At 41.9% G+C, this 20,132-nt stretch overlaps 1 protein-coding gene across 1 annotated transcript; it reads left to right on the top strand.

Moving 5' to 3' along the window:
* Positions 1-2,151: 2,151 nt before the first annotated feature.
* Positions 2,152-9,832, top strand: LOC121621081 (centriolar coiled-coil protein of 110 kDa-like). The gene is made up of 14 exons (XM_041957392.1): positions 2,152-2,282; positions 3,051-3,261; positions 3,997-4,125; positions 4,953-6,180; positions 6,368-6,489; positions 6,608-6,785; positions 7,071-7,180; positions 7,278-7,394; positions 7,511-7,612; positions 7,694-7,810; positions 8,037-8,110; positions 8,200-8,265; positions 8,380-8,439; positions 8,781-9,832. The coding sequence occupies exons 2-14, from the start codon at positions 3,097-3,099 to the stop codon at positions 8,854-8,856; spliced, it is 2,544 nt and encodes an 847-aa protein (XP_041813326.1). The 5' UTR covers positions 2,152-2,282; positions 3,051-3,096; the 3' UTR covers positions 8,857-9,832.
* Positions 9,833-20,132: the final 10,300 nt, after the last annotated feature.

The raw sequence follows: 20,132 nt of genomic DNA, 5'->3' as shown, positions 1-20,132 counted from the left end.
CATGCACTTGTTAGGTAAGATCAGAATAAAATAACAATGGATTTGCTTTTTTTTTTTTACACTCTAATTATTGATTTGTTTTTTAATCCCCTTTCAGAATCTCATTATGAGCAGTTCCATGTAGCTTTGGTGAATAAGGAACCAAAGCATCTGCATATAGTCCTGTGTTATGAGCAGTCCACAGCATGTGTAGGGGTGAAACGCCAGTCTTTTGAGGTAGGCCATGATTCTATTTGTGAAACATATAAACATTAAGATCCATCTAACTAGACTAAACTCCCCCTAACTAGACTAAACTAACACTGTTAAACTTTTGTGACAGGATTCCAAAAAAAGCACCTTTACACAAAGTGACATTGAAGCTCTGCTTCAGGACAACAGGAAAAATGTGCGCATTGCGCGACCTACACGTTCAGGTTCACACGTTGGCTCAAGAGATGAGTTGTGAAAACACCTACGCCACTTTTGCTTGCTACTGCCAGACTGTGTGTTTCTGAGTGTCACTATAATAAAGACATCATTGAAAAACATGTGCCTGGGCTAATCATGAGTGTATATTACAAGTCTACTTTGATGTAAGTATATAACTATTTGGAATCTTTTCTAACATATTTGCCCTATGTGTCAGAGCTGTGGTATATCAACAGTCGGTCTAATTATTTCGGTCTAACTGACAAACATTTGTAAATTCAAATCAAATGGTATTTTGATTAAACACCTTTGTTTTAGGAATATATGTCATGTGACCATATATTATTAAAATAGAAATTATCTAAAAATTTGCCTCTTTATGAGTCAGGGCCACAAAACTGCCTAATAATACAGGGTGAACTGTAGTTGACACTGTAATTAAGTGTTTCACATTTCCTTGCAAATGTGAAATTAATTAAATTAACACAACCAACTGACTTGCAGTAAACCTGGGACTTAACAATAATTGCACAATAATAGCAGAATTTGCTGCCAAGATTCCTAAAATTAGGAACGGCAAATACCCTGCGTACCTTGGACAGCTCCCTCATCCCTGGAGGTACCGGGATCGGCACACTTGACAGCACATCGGTGGACAATCTTCTTGATGCATCTGAGCTGAACAGGAAACTAAAGGGATGCTTCAGGTTGTAAGATGATCTTCTAACAGTCTGGAACTGCCGTCATGGCTGAACATGATGTTGGTTTAGCTTATTAAAGTTTTCTGTCAACCATTCCCTTGCTGTGACCCAAATGCCTCAAAACAAATGCACACATATCAAGAGTGCCTGCTCATATACTGCTGCAAAATTGAATGATCAAGAATGGATCCATGTCAACTTAAAAAATATACACAGGTCACTGCTCTCCAATATGTAAAAAGAAGAGAAAGAACTCTGCGCTAATTAACTGAAAGACAGTCATGAACATGTAGTGCATTCATCATACTGATATTCAAAGGCGAAAGTATGATTATAGGCGTATCAAGGTGATGTTGTTACCTGCACAATGCTTAGATAATGATAATACCATATGGGCAAAGCAGGCGGCTTCCTCTGGGCTCTAGATCCCCAGGGGCCACCAAGAGCCAGCCTGGGCCTGAGGCTTTTTTGTGGCACTGATTGTGGTGATGTCATTTGTTTGGGATTTTTTGGAATATGCACTACTTAAGAGCAATCTCAACTGAAACAAGGGCCTTGAGGTGGATCTGCTTTGTTACCTAGCCTTAAGGCCCTGTCTTGAAGAGAGCTCTTATCAGTATTTAAGGCCAACATTCCATCTTATGATGTGCGTACATGGAACAAATACATAAAGTAAGCTGTGTTTAATCGGGTTAAGATACTGCAAAACTCGGGCCATGCAAAATTCCAGAATAGGAATACTGTACACAATGCAGAGAGAGCAGGAAGACTTGGGAGTTAATAGGGGCCCAGCAGCTCATTTTGCCCCATGGCCGCCTGTAGACTCACCTGACAATAGGATACACTTTTTCTGTCACAATTAAATTATTTCAGACAGAAATGTGAGCGAACTGTTCGGCAAAATATCTCGTTCAGCTTTCCTCAGCCTAAAGCAGCGTGAGCAGGTCGCGTGGAGCGTATTGGAACGTGGCCCACGCGCTGTTGCTAGGAGGCGCTGTTGGAGACCGGAAGAGTCGAACGCGGTGATGATGGGCAACCCGAGATTGGGAGGAAAGACGCAAGGTTGGTGTTTGCAGCCGCACTTCGTTGTTTCCCCGCGACATTTGTGCGTGAGTAACAGTCGCGGTCGGTAGGAAGGAAAGGACATATGACTTTTTCTCCGCTGTGAAGGTAAGAAAGGCGTAAAGGGGCGACAGGCATCAACTGTCATTGTGCCAGGGCACATCTGTACTTCAGCGCCGTTACGGCTTCGAAAGGTGCCGTAACATCGAGCATCTCTTAGCCGTCTAAACTGTCGGTATCAAGCTTGCCCTTTAATAGCTGGACACAAAAAGAAAACCAATCCCACCTCTGCCGTGCTGTCACTTGCCTGTAATGAATCAGTGTGAGGTGGCTACTGTAATTATGCGACTGAAGACCACCGGGTTGCGGGCAGCGTCGTAGGGACCCCCGGTTGAAATAAAGCCTAATAAGAGGTGGGGGTGATTTTAAAGGAAGAGCTCTGCAGTGTAAACGTTTGACACTAACTATAAAGCAGTTTTCACTGAATTTATGGTGTAACTCTCTCCATATTACAGCTTTGGCTAACGCCCTGCGTTACCCTACCTGTCTGCTACGGGTCTGTACCACCCACTTGCTGACAGGCATGTCAGAAATAGAAACTGTATCGATTAGACACACGGTTCCATTCCATATCTAAGAGACACGGAAATGGAAGTCAGTCGCCAGCCAGGTCTGACAGAGAGGAATGGCAGGAATGTGATGAGTGTGATAAAACCACTAAAGGCAGACAGACCCTCTTTTGTTGTGGGCGATTTTTCATGCTCGTCCACTTACGATCCCAGATTTCCTCCAGTGATCCACGCCCAGTCTAAACTCACACGTCCCACTGGCTTGTGGACGTCCATCTGATCCCACACTTTCTGTTTGATTCAACAGCTGGGCGACGAGGCTACATGGTGTGTGCTCCCCGCTCAGAGTGTGGATGTGCGGGTGTCCAGACATGGAAAGCTACCAGGAGTTCTGTCTGCGGAGTTTGGCCATGCTGCAGGAGGAGGGGGAGCTCAAGAAGAGGACATGTGAGCCACTGTGGTCCCTGAAGGCTCGCTCAGTCATATGCTTCCATGGAAGAGCTGTGCTTTCGCCTCTGGTAAGGAAAAAAAATAAACAAAGATGACAAGCTATCTGAAGGGAGAACACAAAATGAAGCTTGACCAAGTTTCTTCATCAAAAATAGACAGAGGGCATGACTAATGGATGTGTTTAAGAGGTTTGCAGATGGCAAAATGTTTTCATAGTTTCTATAGAGCGTCTGTTTGTCTGTCACTGTTCTGCTGTGGGTTTGTATCTCGATGCTGCATAGTAACAGAAAACACTGCTTACGCTGTTCAGTCACAGTGACAATGAGAAGGATGTTATGACACATATTTCAGTCATGCAACACAGATGTGCACAGAGATACCTTATCACACAGTTTAAATGAAATCAAAGGGAACATTCAGGGGGAAATTTCTTTTTGAGGATATATCTGAAACACGTGGGCTGAGTAGTCCCAATTAGATCAGCAGTTGGCAGGCAAAGGAGAGAGGAGATAACTGATGATGTGGAACACCAAGGCTGTTTGATTTTAGTCAGCAGAATCTGCTACTGATGGCTGAAAAAAACATGTTTTCAGGAATAGCTACATGGTGAGGAAGCCAGTTTGGAGATTAATGGAGATTTCTCTTCCACTCAAACAAAGGAGACACTAACATATAGAGGAAGAGGAGTGATTGTGTCAGCAGTAATAAGTGAAAAGAATTTGACATTTTGTGCATTGGAAACATAGTTATAACGACCTCTTAACCAGTCTTGAATCAGTGTTTAATTTTTTCTCTTTTTCCAGTTGAATGCAGAGCAGCGTAGTGAGATGTGTGACCACAGACAGAGGGCGGTCCAGCTGGAGGTGAACAGGCAGAACCGGCAGAGGAACAAGCTTTTGGCAAAGGTTCAGGACATACTGGACCAAGCTCAGGTCAGTAGCAGAGTATGGTCCTGGTCACAGGCCTGGGCGGGAGTATATAAAGGATGTTTGGTGAAATTAATTTGATATTCTGTAGGCTTACAGTGTGTATTGAATAGGTGAAATGAAATAGCAAAATCAGTCCATTCCATAGAAAACATAGGTAGTATACCACATCCAAATGCTTATGAAAGTATAGCAATATGCCCAAATATGAAATAGGTCTGTGTGTCAGTCCCACGGTATCACACAAAACTGAATTACAGTCTGTGCCAGAATCTCTAGTGGCATTCACAGACTTGAACACAGGTTTTCTGACTGTCTCCAGTAAGCTGTACTATTTTTACCTGATGACGGCCCCTTTTTTGTCAACTCAACATCCAAAGCAATACTTCTACTTCTACAATCTGCTTCTGAAATTTCTATGAACGGTGCATCCTCGAAAGGCTCAGTTTCGACGTGTGGTAATAACATGTTAGCATTGAGTGCCTTACTTAAGATTAATCTTCGGTTTGCTTAGTTTTGTCATGGTGGAAGTGATAAGGTGCGGGCCAAGTTAAGATTAGATTTAGGATCACAAAATGGGTTATTCTAAAGTCTGAATTTAGATAATGTACTTTACAGGTGACATTCAGATTCAAGTTAGGCACCTGACATTGAGATGGGAACCAACACTGGACTATCTGATGTTTTTTTCTTTTCAATTGTCTGGATGTCAGTCAGTAATTAACTGCTTTAAACCAGTGCAGTTTTGGAGACGTACGGCACATAAGGCCATCAGCTGGTAATTCCTAATTGCCACTTTTGATTGATGATGGGTGATGATTATCTCTGCACAGGCACATAAAGCGCCAAGTGAAGAGGTTGAAAACCTGCCAGCTTCTAAATCTGCAACAGTCAGTGGCTACACCCTGGTCACTGACTCTCCTGGACTTCCCAGAGACCCTGGATTTAGGCTTCAGACAAATGATCAGCCTGCCACGCCATGCCCTGAGACCCCCACCCTCAATGGGTTCAAGGGAGTGGAGGAAATGATGGTGGAGAGGGAAGAGAAGAGTGAGGAGGAAGAGGAGGAGGAGGATATTAGTTTGGACAGCCTTCTTAAGAGATCAAGGGAGTATGTCAAGAAAGAGCAGAATCAGCAGGGGTCAAAAGTTGTCCACACAGTCACCAGGACTCCCCCGCCTGAGACTGCCTCTGACAAGGAGAGTAAGAGCTGCAGTCCAATGAACTCAACGCCTGTGCCCCCCACAGGCGTTGAGTTTGGATTCAGTCTGCACCATAGCCCTATTGGCCCACCTCAGACGCAAATCCAGCATCAAACTCTGTACGACCCCAGTCCCCAACAGCCTGGCTGCCTCTCACCTAGTCTACCTGACCGGTACGCTCGTCTTCCCAGTCCAGAGTCCAGCGTTAGTCCCCGCCCACCGAGACGCAGGCCACGCCCAGTGTCTACAGGGAACATTCATATTTCGTTTCCCGTCGGCCCAGCAGACCTTATTCCCCGAAGCCCGGGAAGGTCAGGGGAAGGTGCTGGAATGGCTGAATGGGTAGAAGCTCTCTCAGGGGCCACAAAGTCCTCCGATCACTGGGGCTCAGTGGGGAGTGAAGGTGGGGCCAGTGTTCACAAGAGTGGCAGTCGTCGATCCAGCCACTGTGGTACCAGTCCAGTGCAGGAAACCTGTAGCCCTGTTAGTGCTTCAGGGCCTAGCCCAAAGGGACACGACCATCTGGCTGCAGGATTTCGCCGGCGCTGCCACACCCTGGACAGCCAGTTGCATAGCTACCACTCTGGAGTTGAGCACATAGACCGCAGCCAGGAAAGGGTTCCTCGCTTCATGGCAGGAGTTACATGGAAGGCTCCAAGTTGGCGCACCCCTGCAGTGCCCTTAAACCAGTCGTATGAGGTAGAAAATCCCTCACCATCTCTTTTGAGGCCACGCGTGACTCCTGACGTGGCTCAGGTCACATTCAGGATGGAGCATGACGACCCTCAGGGGACAAACAGTGGAAGGATCACACCGGCTGTTTTCAGAAATGCAGCTGAGGCACAGACCAGCAAGACAGGCGAGTCTCTCTTGAATACTTGCAGTAATGTGCACTTTCTTCACTAAAATCTACAGAGTGAAACTGTGTCACTGAGTCTCTCCCCGTGCAGTATTTAGGTTAAATATTGTATGATAGAGAAGCAGGGAAAGTGAAGGAAAGTAAAAGATAAATGATTTTACGTGTATGTATTTGTGCACATCAGCAGAAGATACCCAGAGGCGAGCGCAGGCTCTGGAGGACATGCAAAGGCGTCTGGAGGAGGAGCACGCCTTGCAGATGTCTCTGCTCCTGGCCGAGCAGGAGAAAGAACAACAGCGCCTCCGCCTGGTCAGCATATGGAGTCACACAATAACTAAAATAGAAGTAGATAGATTTTTTAAATTTATTTGTTTACAAGAGTGCTGAAATGTGTGTGTGTGTGTGTGTGTGTACTGCATGTGTTCAGGAGCTCGAGGAGACAGAGAGAAGACTGAAGGAGCAGGGCTGTGTCCGGCCTTTGAGCGGGGATGCTTGTGGGTGGACTTGCAGGTCTGTGAGTGACAGCTGCCCTGTTGTGAGCCCCTCTTGCCCGGGACTAAGCCCTGCCCACACACCGTCTGAGCGATCACCTGGACACAGTATAGGTACCACGTCACCATGCTCATTAGCTACTGTGTTGGAGTTTGTATGTTTTATTCTTTGCCCACTTAATATTTGCCCTTCAATACATAATACTGGAGTTTTTTGTCCATATTCTAAGCTAAATTTGTATTTACTGCTGCACAGGACAATAATATTTGAGCAACTCTTAATTAAAAATTTAAACAACGTAAATTGATGCCATCATTTGCTGATCCCTCACACAGACTTCTCAAAACAAAGAAGGTCAAACACCTACACTGAAAGCATCTGTTTGTTTCTTTCTCCAGGTTTTCCCAGTCCTGTAAATTCCAGTGTGTCCTCTCCCTCTGTCCAGCCTCCCGTCTATCTGTGGGGGCCCACATGGGTAGTTAGCAAACCTCAAGCAAGGCTATGTCTGGTGCGTGTCCAAGTAGGCAAGAGGGTGTGTGTGACTATGTGTGTCTATACAATACTATAGATGGTGTTCTCAAACCCGCCTGCGCTGTGTTCTCCAGATTCTGACAGCAGAGCAGCAGAGAGCGTTCTGTCGAATAGGCGCCATCATTCGCGGATTCCTCACACGCAGACTGCTCAAAACAGAGAAGGTCAAACACCTGCGCCAAACCATCAGGGTGAGACTACACTCACACACACACAGAAAAACACACAGTAAAAATGCGTACACCCAGTTGAAAACAGTGATGTGAGTGTAATAAGGCGAGTGTGTTCTGTATATATGTGTGCTTAGGATACACAGGAGTTCATCCGTTCCTTCCAGACTGAAGCTCCACAGAAAAGAGGCACCTACTCAGCACAAGATCGCTCCCTGCAGGAGAGAGTTAGAGCCCAGGTATGAATTGAGTAGTTACAGTCTACAGCCAGCAGAGGTCCGTCTTTCTTTGTGTTTATGTTTGCATCTTTTGCCCCTCAGTTACGTGCAGCCCTTTATGACATCCATGACATCTTCTTTGAAATGCCTCTGGGGGATCGATTGGCATTGCTGCAGCAGGACAGGGAGCTCAGAGCAGAGAGGAAGCTACGAGACATGGTAACCTGAAAATATTAGCTAGTTATTAATCATGTAGCCGTGTTTAATGAGAGGAGGGTGACGTGTTGCTCCTCTTTTCAAGGAAATTCAAGTTTCCAGCGACTTGCAGTAAAGCCTCTAGCACTGTTTTGTGGCAGCTTTATAACACGCTTTGCTTTATGCGGTCAATGTTAGTACTTCCATCATAAACTATACTACTTCTATACTGATTGTGTCGCACCTGCAGGAGAAAGCAAAGTGCCCAAAGGAGAGAGTGGCTCTGTCTGCTGCCACACAGAGGTCTCTGGATAGGAAAAAGAGGTAAGATGGATTAGAGGAACACAGCCTGGGTTTAGATATAAATGTTTTCAATGATGAGATCCACTGATCAGTATTTGGTACTCCTTTAGGGTTGGTGAATCCCCAGCACAGGCTCGAAAGATGCAGCAGAAGCCAAAGAGCCCCACTACCAGCAGGTGCAGTGGCGATTTGTTATCACCTCTCTTTTATTTCATGCTTTATACTGTATTTTCTTGGCTTTATTGTCCCCAGAAAATCACATTTATGATACACTGTTTTTTCTCTCCTAGAGTCCTGAAGCCAAGCCAAGGCCAAAATTCTCCTGTCCTAGGCCAACTGAACCGCCAGGGGTGAGTTTATACAGTACTTGTACTTCTTTCACCATGCTTAACCTTTTGCTCCTTGTCATATAATTGCTGTCATAAATCGTCATATGTGATTCATTTGAAGAAACACTCATTACTTCACCACTGAGAAAAGGTTGATTGTCTTGCTGGGTTCCTCCTGTCCTAATTAATGATGCTTAAAAAAACCCCAAAACTTTAAAGAATGTTTTAAATAATAAAGTGTAATTCCAACATCTTTTTACTCACCTCACACTAAAGGCAGCGATGCACATAAATGTATGGATTTTGGCTTTAAAAGATGTCTTTCTAGTCATCACAGTTTGACAGTGGCTGTGTCCTCTCAGGAGCTGGTACAGAAGAACCCCAGAGGAGAGAGTGAGGCGCTCAGACAGCCTGAAGAAGCAGCACTCTCTGGGTTAACTGGTGACTCATCATCTCCTGATGTGTCAACTTGAATTTTCAGTCTTTGAACACAAACCTCGCACCACTGAGACTCCAGTCACAGCTGCTAATAGTAATATGACTGTCTTTAATGTACCTTCTGAAATGTAAATGATTGTATTCACTACCACGCTTAAGATCACTGATATTCACCGTCACGATGCCCTTGTTGTAGCTTAGTAAAATAGTTTTTAGTAGCAGCAACTGATTGTTATACACAAAACTCACATGTAGCTTGATGTGGAGTATTTAATACATCTTTTTGATAGAATCTACTGAAATTAAAGTAAAACTAGGAGGCCAGAGGGAGGGAGATGAGTCCAAATGTTTATCTGTGCCTAGTAGCCACGCCTTTGCTATCTGTCATATCTTAGCATGCATACAGTATAGTTACCATTTGAGTTCATAAACATCTAGTGCTTTTAAATGTGAGTGAATTTCCAAACATCTATTTAATGCTGGCAGTCACATAATGTAGTTGCCATTAAAAATAGAGTATTTATGTGTGTATAATTCAAGGTTTTTTTTCAAGGGCTTTGAGTACCTGTTTGTGCTTTAGTTCTTAATTAAATGGTGCTGAGTTTACAGTGCTCTGAGACATGTCAGCATGTTTCAACATTTGGCTTAAATTGATGCCAAATGGGAAAAAAAAGGAAATGTAATTGTTTACTGACCACACTACGACACTACACTAGCAGGCTGTTACATCACGGTAGCTTCACATAACAGCAGATGCACAGCAGACCCTCAGTGTGGAGTTTCCTCTGAAAGAATATTTATGTGAATATCTTATCTAACCACTTGTTCACTGCAATACCGCATTGACTTTATACTTCTGCATTAGTCGTATTCAGTGTGTGCTGACATCACTATGCTCTTTTAAAAAAAATGTTTTTTTAATTATTTAAAATGCCAAATTGTTTGTTTTCTATGACCAGAATAAATTCTGAAATTACTTGAATTTTCTGGACTCTCATTCATGATAAAATGCAAAGATATTTACAGTGAAACTCGCTTGACTCTATAAGTCACACATGTGAGTAAATGAGAGAGATTCTGATGAAGTGCTGTTAGCATTAATGGTCCAGCCTGTAGGATTTAAGAGGATCTATTGGCAGAAATGTAATGTAACATTCACAGTTATGCTTTCATTGGTGTATAATGACCTGAAAATTGGAATAGTTGTGTTTTTGTGGCTTTAAAATAAGCCCTTTAAATCTATAGAGGGAGCAGGTCTTCTTCCATGGAGTCCACTATGTTTCTACAGCAGCTCAGAACGGACAACTGAACACTGGCTTTAGAGAGAGTCTTTCGCATTTTCCGTGGCCATCATACCAGATGGTGAGATGAGTGGTTTTCAATGGTTGCAATCTGCAATCTCACCACTAGATGCCACTAAATCCTACACACTGGACCTTTAACATCATTAAAACTTCGTTGTGGGTCTTAAATGCACATTAACCCACACTGAACTCACTTTCTCCTATTTGATTTAAATTGCTGACATTTCATAATTTTACAAAGACTTTTCTGCTCATGGTTTCAAATAAACACACAGAGAGGATCATTTTTTCAAAAATTTTATGGATGTCGTTATGTATTTTTTTGTCGTTGTTGCTGAGGAACTAGACCATGAAATCCATTGCAAACAAAAAACAAATCTGTTGCCAATGTAAAGAAGCAACCTATTTATAAGCAGTGAGTCTTTCATACCAACAATGTCATACTGTACATGCAACACGGTACATTCTGCAATGACATGAACAGCACTCACAATACGCTTTTTTCATTGAAACAAACCTCTCTGTATTACAGAGATTCTCAGTGCATTTAAAATCTGAAAGACACATCTGAAGCTCATATGGAGCAGGCACCATCAGCACATTAGGGGGTATATCAGCCTGTAAACAGGGTTTATCAGTAGTTTCCAACACAGTTATAGTGACTTTTATCATGATACAACTGAACCATGAAGTCATCCAAAATCATTTTATATACAAGTATTTTTGTATTGCTTTTCACATAAACTTTATATACCAACACAAACTGTTCACAAAGTCATTTAAAACATTATATGAAATGTAGTTTCAAGTGGAAATACAATCAAGGTATATTAATGAACCTCAGAAGTCACCTCAGATGAAGAAATGTACATAAGACTGTGTGACCAAAGTTACTAAATATCTGTCAAAGCTACATATTCAGTGTCTATTTCTCTTCCTCACATGACCAGTAACAGTCAACATGACACAATTAATAATCATTTACACACTACTTACATAATGAGCGTGTGGTTGTTTGTCTGTATATGTAGCCCTGTGGTAGGCTGGCGACCTGCCCAGGGTGTCCCCTGCCTTCGCCCGAGAGACGGCTGGGATAGGCTCCAGCCCCCCCCGTGACCCTGCAAAGGATTCAGCGGTGTATAGATAATGGATGGATGGATGGACACTACTTACATACAGACACAGAAAGAAAATACATTTCAGCATGCTAAAGGTGATGGACAGATGACCACATCATCATCTTAGCATATGATGATAAAATGATGCACAGGACATCGAATGGAATATTTCCATATCGTTCCTATCACATGTACACATCTTTTAGAATTTGCACACACACAAAACAGACAAACCCGTTTACAAAACAATGCTCACCGTTGAGCCAAAAAATAACTGATAGCACTAAGTTAATAAAATGTTAAACCGTCATTTTCTTTTCTAAGGCGAGAAAATGTAATTTTGTTGTCACAAGAGGCTTTGAACTTTTGAATGAACAGATATGTCATTTGACATCCACTGCAGTGAAATATTGGCATCATTGCCTGCTGATCACTTCAACTCCATTACCATAATCAGCCAGCAGCTAAACATAATCACACATCAAAGACATTGCCCAGGGGCTAGTGGTCCATAGTTTTAGACCCTCTTTATATTTATATAGAAGCTCACGTGCTGGCACCAGAAGAAGAGATGAAAAACTTGATAGTGGTTTGGTAAAAACAACAGGGAAACGTTGACTGGTTATTGCACCTACTGTACAAAGTAACAGATCACATTTGAAAGTTTTCTGTTGCCATAAACAGGAATTATGGCGAAAAAAAGCTGCTGCCAGTGCGTTAGGCCTGCAGTGACCCTAATATCTCTCATACGTGTTTGGTAGCGGCACAAGCCAACCATCCACATACATACATTTACACCTGATTTCCTCCAAGAAGAAAGCTTTAGTCTGATCCGTCTTTTCGACTCTTACAAAGATAGGCTTGGATGCGTTGCTCGGATGTATTTTGAACAGTGTGCTAGGCTTGACGTCATACAGGCGGACCACAACAATTGGAGCAGCCTGGCACAGACAGCTGGATGTGCAGACACAGTTCTCTTTGAAAGGCAACATCAGCTGTATTTCTCCACAGCAGCCATTCTTGAGTTTAATGACACAGTCTGACTCTTTGCAGCTTGCGGAGTGATAAACAGTGTGTCCACTGGAGAAGCTGTCATAAGCCTCGACTGATTTGACAAGAACTGGTCGATTTAAGAGCTCCTGTACTGCTAGTTTTGTGGATCCTGTGAGATCTACATGGCGTGATTGCCCAAGGGGTGTGTCAGAGCCACTGCCATCGCTTCCTGGTGTGAGCTTGGCCAACAACTCACCAAAGTCTGACTGTCGGTTATAAACAAAAGAACTTAGGTGTCTGGGCAAGTGCTGCCAAATGAGAAACCTCTGGTAAATTTGCAGAGGGTCATCATTTATGCCTTTAAGCAGAGTCCTTAAATTTCCATTATTTCTCTCAAAACTGAATGCTGATGTTGCCCAGAGAGGCCCCCAGTTCAGAACACTGTCAGATAAGTGGATTAACTGATGGCAGTTGAAAGACATGTTTTCTTCGCCATAGAGTAATTCCATGGATTTTACAAAGCGTACCAAGGACTCACAGGCTAGCTGAAGGTCATGTTGGGATACTGATTCTTGTAGCAGAATGTGAATACTAAATGACAAGTGAAAATAATGTTCCAGAAATTGAGGATGCAAGACACCTGGCAGGACACTGATAGCATAAAATAAAAGGAATGCTCGCCACTCTGACGCTTTCCAATTGTCCCTACACATGAGTGATCGTGGAGATCTGGTTATTTCTAATGGCGGCTTTAGACGGAGAAGATGGGAGTCCATTTGTGAAATCTGGTCACCTACATACCAAGGTTTCAGAGCGTTGACTTGGTCCAGCCACAGAGACATAAGATGTTTGGACACGCCAAGCAGAACTGAGTGCAAGTACTCGGGTACAAATCCAAAAACAATGTCAAATGAGGGAAGTCTGGACAGCAAGGAGAATCCTTTCACTCCATTTCTTGGGCTTGCAGACTCTTCAGCCTGTGTTGCGTTATCCTGAAACATTTCATTTGACCTTGCTTCTTGTTTGTTTTCATCATATGGGTAGGACCTCATTGATCCACGGCCTTTTTTCATCATCATGCCCGGGTGTAAACACCAGTCACAACCGTATTCTCCATTGAATTGCTTGCAGTTCCTAAGGAGTGGCCTCGCCTGGGCATCAGAGGAACAAACCAAGGAGAAGACTTTTGAGGAGTGAAGTGTGCCATTGCTGTCCATCCACTGAAAGGGATTTTGGGCTAAATCACGACATTCATCTATGAAAGGCTTTAGAAATGTGTTCATCGTAGGTTTTTCTGTGCCAAACCAAAGTCCTGCGACTATCACATTTTCCTGTCTTTGTGTGTAAGGAAGTTCGTTAATCGTAAACTGAAGGGGCCAAATTGAGTAAGTTGCTGAGTTATAAATTGGCACGCCATCACAATTCCATTACAGTGTAAGGTCATCTGCCGCCAGTGTTCCTTGTTTAAGCAGATTCTGGTACATCTTCCCATCCATCACATCTTTAATGTCTTTCCCATTGTTGACTGTTTTAGGTAACAACTCAGCGCCATGAGCCTTAAGGACGACTTTCAGGAGGTCTTTCAACGATGCAGACAAAAAGAAGTGTCCACGCTTAGTACTGTTTTTTTTGTTGAACATTGTGCCACACTGCAAACAAGAGGCATCGCCAGGATCTTTTCCCATGTAGTTTTTACAGACATGACAATAAAACATGGTAGACAAGGCAGGAATCTTATCAAAGAGATACTTAGATGCAACAACCAAATTAGGGCAGAGGAAATTCAGTAGAGCCATTAAGTCACCCACAGCCGCAGTTAGATGGTGACGCACGATGAAGAGTATCACAGCCAGCAAACTGGTACTTAAGCTACTGCTGGACGTTCCTGGCTCCTCACTCTGCGAAGACATATCAAATGTTTTCAGATGTGAACGCAATGATTTGAAGAAATGTGTTTTAGGAAACAGTCCCATTTGCATGGGATTAACATTAGAGGGGATATCCATCACATTTAAACATCTGTAAATCTCTGCATTAATCATAGAGAAAAAGAGACTTGCCACGTCATCAGATTTTTAAGGTTTCTTCAGTATTGGTGCTATATTTGCCAAAATGTAAACAAATGTTGGCTAAAAAACAGGGTTCAAAACAGAATACCAGTACCTACCTGCAGCTGATGTCAAAGCAGCACATTCAATGAGCTTTCCCTATTTTTTGTCGACGTATTTGTTCTCAAGTAGGACTTTATGTTTGCAAAAATGTTTTTGACCTTCATTTTCAGACAAAAGTGAAAATCCATGCAGAGTTTAAAATAAATAAAGCATAAGGAAAAGCTGCTATTCCTGCAGAAAAACAGGATTTAGGAAGTTCAAAAAACGGTAACTATTGAGGTGGGAGAGGAGAATAACATATGCGCAACAAATGGGAGAAGTAAACCCCCTGGAGAAGAATCCAGAAAAGGTCCTGAATATGTTTATACAGTGTAACTTCTTACCATCTCATTATCACGATCAGTGTCAGATGTTGACATGGACTCAAAGTGCCACGGAAATATAATGGAGTCCTGCACATTAGATTCAACTTTAGTGTCACTGCACAACACAAGTACTCAAAAAATGCGGTATTAAAGTGAGTTATCAAACCATTATGAGCATAAAATGATGTTCAAAAATAATGCCATAACCTCTGACTGGTCAAGTCGTAGTCCTTCACATTGACTTTGCATGTGCTTAATATTTCTGCATCTGATGACGGTTTGCACAAGTCCTACTTTGGGAAGTAGGCTTATTGGCTTTCTTGTAGAGTTAAATGAGAAGACTGATAAAACACATGTCAGTTTCTAAACAAATATCATTTGTGATGCAGGCAAAGTTTGAGCTCCCAGTCTCACAAACTTCTAGACGACATTAAACTTGCTCTGACTTCGACTATTTTTAAATCCAGCTTTGGGTTCTACACTTCCTTTAACTTGTGTGGTCACAGCACTAACCGTTTCAGGGTCGTCCTCTTGGTCTGAGTTTGTGCTTGTTTCCGTGTCCATCGTCATTTCAGGGGTATCAGTTTGCCTTCTTTTCAGAGCCTGCAGTGGGGACACATGCTTAAATTCAAGACTTATTTCACTTTCTGGCTTCAGGTACTTGCTATGTGAGACGTAAAAGCTTCTGTAAAATGAATACTGAATGCAGTGTTAAGTGTCTTAATATCTAGTAGCACATGACCTGTAAGTGCTCTCTGAGTCTCTTTCTGAATTTTACTCTTGGTCCAATTTGAGGAATCAAGTCATTCAAGTTGCCTGACTCCTCAAGACTTAGGAAAGTTTCCTTGTCAATGCCTTCATCTGAAAAAAGAGATGGCAAAGATATGGTTTTCATGGTGCTGCCGTTGTTTTTCATGAAACAAATAATCTTAACTAATGTCAATACACAGGATGTGCCCACCAAAGCAGAATAGTATTTTACCTTCAAATCTCTGAACCAACTCACTGAGATTCCACTCAGCTAATTTATCCCGGACAAAATCACACGTCTCCATGGAATTGCACTGCAGAAGTGGGAGACAGACAATTATTTTATTGCTTAAACCAATTCTAGTGTATCATTGATATTCAATGAATCATTATTAGAATGTATATACAGTATATCATGTGAAATACACGGCAACTGAGCTTTGTTTTGTTTGTAGAAATGGAAAAGGTTTTTTAACCCCATAACTACAGGTTATTATATATTATATTGCTGCTTAAGCAAAATCAGTATTACCATACACTCATCAACTGTCTTTTCTCCTACTGTTGAACTCTGTGGAACATTTGCTATGCACTGCAACCAATCTGCTTTAACTCTGGTGACCCTCTGGTATTTAACTCCAGCTTTTTATTTACCTTAATGTGGATTGAAACATGAATGTATTCAAGTGAAAGTACTTTTTCTCTACGGCCTGTGGTTACTGGCTATGGCAGCTGCAAGTTTCCAGAGCTGAGAGGATGCTAATTCTTTTTGACACAAAAGTGCAAATAATTCAGTTGTTGAGTTGTCTGGAAAAAGAACAATTTCCTGCACTGACTCTGTCAACGGTGCTGTATATCCTCCTTGTGTACATTTCTATGTAAGATGACTTTATCTCAGACCTAAGCTCCTGTAACCTTGGACAACAAGCATGTTTTCAAATGACAGTATATTAGAAGAGCACATTACCTGTAGGTATTCTCTGAGTCGCTTTCTGAATTTTACTCTTGGTCCAATTTTAGGAATCAAGACATTGATGTTGCCCAAATCTCCAAGACCTAAAAAAGTCTCTTTGTCAATGCCTTCATCTGAAATGGACAACGAAAAAGACACTAATAAATCTTGATAACACACAAGATCTTGTTTTCTTTCATTTTTAGTGAACTGTTATGAGTCAATGTGACATCATGTTTGACTGAATATTGCCATGTCCCGTCATGTCTGTTTTTGTTCACTGGCGTCATGTTTTTGTCTAGCATGTCCTGTTTTATTGTGAAACCTAACTTCCCCCTTGTTTCAGGCCCTTGACTCCCCCCGATTGTCTCCACCTGTTACTTGTTACCTCGTGTATATATTGTCTGGCTCTCCCCTGTCATGTGCCAGATTGTCTTGTGTACTTCGTGGTCCATGTCAGTCCAGCCTTGCTACCTTGCTAAATACCTGAGTGCCGTGATAAATACACACTTTTAAATTTCTGTGCATGAAGCTGCAGAGATCAGTCGCTGAACACTATGAGATTTCTGCTACACGGCCCAATCACACCTTGTCTCCCCCATGATCATAGCACATGGGGGAGACGTCTACATGTGCTTATTACTTGAATTGATTTTACACATTATTGTTGATCAATTGTACACTGAGCAAAGACAAAGACTTGAGTAGTTTCACTAGTTAGTAATTAGTTGCAGCCTTTATCCTGTTTTTCTAAATTATGATTTCCTTTCATTTTGGAATACTGAAGATACAAGTATAAAGCTGTCACATATTCACAAGTTACCCACATATACAAAAACCAAGGATATGACATCATTATGCTGCAGTTTCAGTGTCATTAATTGCAGATGTAACACTGACTTAACTGAAGCTGAAGAGTAATACAGTACCTTCAAATCTCTGCACGAACTCACTGAAGCCCCATTCAGCTAATTTGTCCCGGACAAAGTCTGATGTCTCCATGTTGATTCACTGTAAAAATGGTCAGCATTGGATAATCTTGCAAGTATTATTGAAAAATCACAATCACTTACTTGAATCAATGAATTTAATTGCAAGGTGTCGGACCTCAGAGGTGTCGGTTTCTCAATCGCTGCTCCAAAACTATCAAACTTTGTTCCTTGTTTTTCTGTGCCTATCTAACACTTAAATGACTTTTCTGTCTCTCCGTATCAATTTCTTCTGTATGTCTTCTGTATTATAGGGTGACATTTTGTGAAATGTTGATAAAATGATGCACAAGACATCGAATGGAATATTTCCATTTAATGGCACTGCAAGAAAAACAAGTCTGACTCGGAGGAACCACGCCTGTAGTAAAGACAGAAAGACTTCTCTTTGGTGCTGAAACTACAGACTCCATAAACCTCCAGTCTGTGTTTCTGTATATATGTTCCCTTGAATAAAAAAAACAACCCAAATTAATTATCGTATCTAATGCTGTTGTTATAAATCAAAAATCCGTGTAACCACCATTTCTGATTTGTGCAGTAGAATATTTAACGTGATGCATCAAAGGCAACAATATAGTATTTGCTTATTGATATGTACTTACGCTTTTTTTCCCACTTGAACTCAAGTTAGCCCACTCCTCTGGTGCCCTGGACACTTGAGGCTTTTTTTTTTTTTACAGCTGTCCCTTCCCTGCACTGACAGACGTTACATGGTTTCATGAGTCCAACTTGCAGTTGCATGGTATAACTACAACTTAACCACCAGTGCAGACACAAAACAAACTCATGCAAATGGAATGCAAATCGTTCACCCTGAAGCAAACCTTAAGGCATACGAGGTCAGCCACAGTATCGAAACAGAAACTAAAAAGAGCAGCTATCAGGCTCAGGACTGAAAGAAGTATCATAAAAAATCCTAATGATTTTTATACATATTTATGGCCCATCTGTGTGTCTGCATGCTCCATTTTCTTGCATTAGTGCTGCCTTGCTAACCTGATTAGCTGCTAATTACATTTACACTGATACTACACTAGGATACTTTATACTTCCACTACACTACATTTTACTGAATACAATCATTTTAAAATGAATTGTGTTCACGGACAACAGTTTTACAAAGTGTTCCTGAGCCCATGTAGTAATATTCTTTACACAATCATGTGTTCACAAAGTGGTGAACCTCGCTCCATCCTCGCTTGTGAGCGACTTTCATACCCGTCATGATACTCTCACTTGTTACCACATTTTGTTTTATTAATGTTTTAAAAAGTGTCCCAACTTTTTTTGGATCAGGGTTGTGTTGTATCAGTCACAGGAACATATATCTTTGGAACAAACTTCAGTTTTGATTAAATTATTTCTGATATTTTGAGGAACATTTTTGCTGATCTGTACTTCTACTTGACTCGGATTTTAAACGCAGGACTTTTATTTTTACATTGTATTGGAAACTTCACTTAAAGAAGCTGAGTGCCTCTACCATCACTGGCTTCCACAAGATGATGAACAGCTCATGCACATGATCCATGACTACTTCTGGATTAAATGTCTCACCAGATCAGTAAAATAAAGATGGAGAATACATCTGGAGAAAAGAGCTCTATTTCCATGTGGGCCAGGGGGGGTTACAAGATGACACTGACCACTTGCGACAGCAGTTGTTGTGTTTTTGGCACACAGCAACAGCCTGAGAACGCTGCCAGAGAAGATAACTTCATCGATGCATTACACCATTACGTATCTGTTGGAAAGCTCAACGGTTGAGTTTCTTGACCAGTGGTCCTAACGGTGCTTCTGATTTGGATTTTTCAATGTAGAAATCAGTACTTCCTACATAAATCTGAAGGTTTTCTTCTGCACATTAGTGTTGCAATCACAGAATCCCAAACTTCTGGAGGACCTGTCAGAAAGCTTGTTTTTTCTTTTTTTATTTTTTTTTTGGGGGGGGGGGGGGGGGGTTGCTTTTGGGGCAGCCGTGGCCTAGAGGTTGGAGAAGGAGGGTAACCGGAGGGTCGCCGGTTCTCTCCCTGGCAGAGAAACTTGGGAGCCGGCTGATGTGCCCTTGAACAAGGCACTTAACCCCCCCATATGCTCCCCGGGCGCCTGATGCGGCAGCCCACTGCTCCTGTGTGTTCACTGCATCTGCATGTGTGTGTTTACAGTGATGGGTGAAATGCAGAGAATAATTTCCAAGTTTGGGATCAATAAAGTGAATAAAATTTAAAAAAATTTCAGCGAAGCTTGTCAGTTGACATTGTTCCTATCGCGTGTACACATCTTTTATAACTTGCACACACCCAAAACAGACAAACCCATTACAAAAAAATGCTCACCGTTGATCCTGAAGAGGAATTACCCTTAAGGCGTTGGCCAGCCACCTGCATAACACAGGATGTTTTACTGCAACGTAATGTGGTAGAGTGATGCCATGCCACTGATATTAATGTTCTTTTTCTCTGTAATCTTTTCTTTAGAATTTTTCTACCTTTTGTAGCAACGTAAATTTTATTTAAATTTAATTTATTTTTTGCACAGTAATAAAGGAACTGGTTTGAGTAGTGAGAAACCTCTGAACCTATAAGCAGTAGTAAAAAAAAAGGTCCTAATGATGCATGTCCATGCATGTGGCTCCTATTTGTGTCTGCATGTCCCATTTTCTTGCATCAGTAAGTGGAACTTTAATAAAAT

This window comes from Chelmon rostratus, chromosome 17 (assembly GCF_017976325.1).
Source record: "Chelmon rostratus isolate fCheRos1 chromosome 17, fCheRos1.pri, whole genome shotgun sequence".
Classification (NCBI taxonomy): Eukaryota; Metazoa; Chordata; class Actinopteri; order Chaetodontiformes; family Chaetodontidae; genus Chelmon; species Chelmon rostratus.
This window is presented reverse-complemented; position numbering and strand designations above follow the sequence as displayed.